The sequence below is a fragment of the Trametes versicolor genome, assembly GCF_000271585.1.
Source record: "Trametes versicolor FP-101664 SS1 unplaced genomic scaffold TRAVEscaffold_73, whole genome shotgun sequence".
NCBI lineage: Eukaryota > Fungi > Basidiomycota > Agaricomycetes > Polyporales > Polyporaceae > Trametes > Trametes versicolor.
In genome coordinates, this window is record NW_007360393.1 from 1 (window position 1) to 3,982 (window position 3,982).

Genomic DNA, 3,982 nt, shown 5'->3' on the forward strand with positions numbered 1-3,982 from the left:
ATCCCCTACCCCCGGGTCAGGAGCGATAAGCTCGCTCGACCCCCGTCGTCCCCCGCGCATCCGCGTTCGTAGGGAACTCGGGATCGTACTCGGAAACCCCCACACACACACAAGTCACTTCTCGGGTCTCGTCCTCTCGGCCCTTCGACCCTAGCGTCCTAGCGGCCGTTACGGGAGGCTTGAGTGCATCATTTCTGGAGCCCACCGCGAGGGTTTTCAACTTCCCGACCTCCGCCTTCGATCCGCGGTCTGCGCCCGGTAGTCATTGCGCGAACACGAGCAGTGGCAACACGGCAAGCGAGCCTCCTCACCGAGCTCTTAACCGTACGGTTCGAAGCCCTTCAGCGCGCGGCCATCGCCAACGCCGACAACGCGAGCGTGGACATCATCTTCGACGCTTTCTGCAACATCCTCGATAGGGGAATAGAAGTCCTCGCAGAGGAACCAGAGGCTGCAGCCACTTTCTTCAGCGACATCGCGCTTTGCATCAGCCCCGCCGACCCCCAGACTCCCCGAGAGTTCACTCCGATAATCACCACTCCTGAGACAGTACCGCTACCCGATTCTCCGAAGTCCAGCCCTCTCACTCCGATAAGCCAGCTCCCTTCGCCGTCAAGAAACGTTCACCCAACCCCCGATACCTCCTCTCTGAGCCCGAGGCTACCAGCGAGCCCATCGCTCCCGATCCCAGGTCTCAGCCCCCGATTCCTTACCAACCAGATGCCCGACCACGACGAAGAAGAGGGGCAGCCACCGCAGATGGAGAACGCGGCAAAGCGTCCCGACCTCCCTTCCAGAGGCCATAGTACGGCCCCGACGTTCGACCCCAACTCGCCCAGAACGCTCCGACGTTTCTTCGGGGACCTCGAGGTGCTGTTCAGGCGGTGCGGTGTCGACACGGACCTCGAGCGCAAGGAAGCGGTTACCAGGTACCTCCCGATCGACGTAGCGGACCTCTGCGAAGGCTTGCCTTCGTTCGCCACTGGCTCTTACCAGCAATTCCACGACGACATCGTCGCGTTATACCCCGGCGCCGAAGAATCGAGGAAGTTCGCTGTAGCGGACGTCGAAGGCCTCGTCGCCCGCCGAGCGACTGCCCCGATGACGACGATCGGGGAGTTGTCCCAGTACTACCGAGACTTCTTGGGCATGACCTCCTACCTCATCGGGCGGTCGCGGCTATCCACGTCGGAGCAGTCGCGCCTATTCGTCCGCGGGATCGTATCACCCCTATGGGACCAAGTCTCGCAACGACTACAGCTTAAGGACCCCGACCACTACCCTGACGACCCGTACCCACTCGTCGACGTCTACGCTGCCGCCAAGTTCGTACTGCACGGCACTCTCACCTCCGCACCGGCACCGGCGGCTCCGGCGACGGACCCATCGGGGTCGGGGCCGGTAAAGCTGGAAGACCTAGCGCCGTTTCTCAAGTTCCTCGCGCAGTCGGTAGGCGAAGGATCCGCGAGCGCAGCCGCCGCCGCGGGCGGGGCGAACGCGGGTGCCGCGAACCAGAACCAGCCGAACTACGGGTTCTGCCACTACTGCGGAGACGCGGGATGCCAGGTGCGCACTTGCCCCCACGTCGCCGAAGACATCAAGGAGGGGAGGGTAGCGCGCAACGCGGAGGGAAAAGTGGTCTTACCGAACGGTAGCTTCGTCCCCCGCAGCATCCCCGGTCTTACCATGAGGGATCGTATCTACGAGTGGCATAGGCGAAACCCGAACTCCCTCGCCGTCCCGACGGCGGCGCAAATGGTCCTACAAATCAGCCGCGCGGTACCCATGACCAGCACCTTCTCGCTCACCTCGGACGATCGCATCGCTCAGCTAGAGCGCGAGCTATTCGCGCTGCGCCGCAATCGGGAAGTGTTCGACGGCGTAGAGCTCCCCGCACCCAAGCGTAGTCTCCCCCGGCCGCCCGAGCAAGCATCGGCCTCGCGGCCGGCCCCGACCACCGACAGTACCCCGAACGCCCCAGCGACCGACGACGACAGCCGCGAGGAAATAGCGACCAAGGCGACAGCGAGCGCCCCCCGACAACTGCCTCGGCCGCCAACGCCACATCCCGCCGCCGGAATGCCCAACGCGCCAGCGGCGCCCGTGGAACTCCCCGAGCACCCTTTCGCGAAGGCTCGCGACGCGACATACGCACCCCCTAAGGTCAAGAACTTCGGGGGGCCGCCTCTCAAGGACAAGGACCGCGACAACGCGTATCGTACGCAGGTCCCGGTCCACCAGGCGAAGTTCGCGGAGGAGATCTTTGCACGGTCGATGAAGACGCCGCTTTTCACACTCACTACGGAAGAGCTACTGTCGGTCGCGCCCGAAGTCCGCGCGAAATACCGCGAGGCCATCACCCCGAAGCGCATCCCGACGGAGGCGGTGCGCTCAGTGAACTACGTCGCGTCGACCGAGGACGACGAGGAGGAGGACTACGCCGCGCAGGTGTCTTGTCGCGGGGAGCCTCTACAACCGGGGGGAGTCATTCTCCCGGACCCGTACGAGGTGTATCTACGCCGGCTCGCGCCAGGCAACGATCCCCGCGAGCTACGAGTCGCTAAGGAGTCTCACGCGCTGCGCTCGGTCGTCGGACTCGTCGACAACAAGGAGTGGGTAGAAGCGATCATAGACCCGGGCTCGCAGATCGTCGCAATGTCGGAGCACGTCTGCAACGCTCTCGCGCTCCCCTACGACCCGACGATCCAACTCTTCATGCAGTCCGCGAACGGCGACGTCGACCGATCGCTAGGCCTCGTTCGTAACGTACCCTTCTGCGTCGCCGACATCGTCCTCTACCTCCAGGTCCACGTTATACGCAACGCGGCCTACGACATCCTGCTCGGGCGACCTTTCGACGTTCTGACTAAGAGCGTCGTCAAGAACTTCGAGAACGAGGACCAGACGTTGACTATTGTGTGCCCCAACACGGGACAGACGGCGACCATCCCGACTGTTCCGCGGGGCGCGGCTCGGTTTCGAGGGCCCGACGTTCCAAGGATCCTTCGTCGAGGAATTGATTGATTCCGACGACGGAGAGATCGCGGTCATCATCACTGAAGAAGGAGGCGTACCGCGCATCTCAGCATATACCCAGTCCCTAAACAAATCTTGCGAAAACCCTCTCCCGATCCCCTGCTCTCTATCTATCTGCCTGTGACCGTCTCCCCGATCTCGTCGCCTCATCCCATCAGAAAACCCAAGAAACCCAGAATCACGCCGACTCGCACTCGCATACCCGTACCCCGCCCCAGTCTACGTCCCCGAATACCCAGAACATCGGCACTTTCACCCTAGGGGAGACCGACCCTACCGGGCTCTTCGCCTTCTCATTCCCCGACGGAAAGGGAGGCGATATACGCGTCTTCCCGGGCGCCGTCCACCCCGAGGCGCCCCCAGACCCCGAACGAACCGCCGAAGTCTTCCTGTCCACCAAAAAGAAGTACAAGCCCGTCGCTAGGAAAGTGAGGCCTGTCCTAGGATCCACCTCCGAGCAGTTCCGCGTTGAGCGCAACATCACCGGGGACCCCTTGGCGGACATGCCCGAGCTACCGACGAACCCGACGGACTTCGTCCCGACTGGCCGCTACACGGCTGAGCGACAAGAGGCGTTCAACAAGGCGCACTCCGAGGACTTCCTATGGCCAGAGGAACGGAAGTTGCTGCACAACTTCGTCTCCCTCCAGAACGAAGCCTTCGCGTGGAACGACGACGAACGCGGCTGCTTCAAGCCCGAATTCTTCCCCCCGTCGACTTCCCTGTCGTCGCGCACACCCCCTGGGTGGAGCGGAACATCCCGATACCCCCCGGACTCTACGACGAAGTGTGCGCGATCCTGAAAAAGAAGATCACGGCCGGTGTGTACGAGCCGTCCAACTCCGCATACCGATCCCGCTGGTTCTGCGTCCTCAAGAAGGACGGGAAATCCCTTCGTATCGTGCACAGCCTAGAACCGCTCAACAAAGTCACAATCCAGCACTCC

At 62.8% G+C, this 3,982-nt stretch overlaps 1 protein-coding gene across 1 annotated transcript; it reads left to right on the forward strand.

Moving 5' to 3' along the window:
• Positions 1–720: 720 nt before the first annotated feature.
• On the forward strand, positions 721–3,839 carry TRAVEDRAFT_54667 (uncharacterized protein; the record flags this gene model as incomplete). The annotated part of the gene is made up of 2 exons (XM_008047609.1): positions 721–2,916; positions 3,195–3,839. 2 exons carry the CDS (start codon positions 721–723, stop codon positions 3,837–3,839), a joined length of 2,841 nt encoding a protein of 946 aa, XP_008045800.1.
• Between the last annotated feature and the right edge of the window lie 143 nt (positions 3,840–3,982).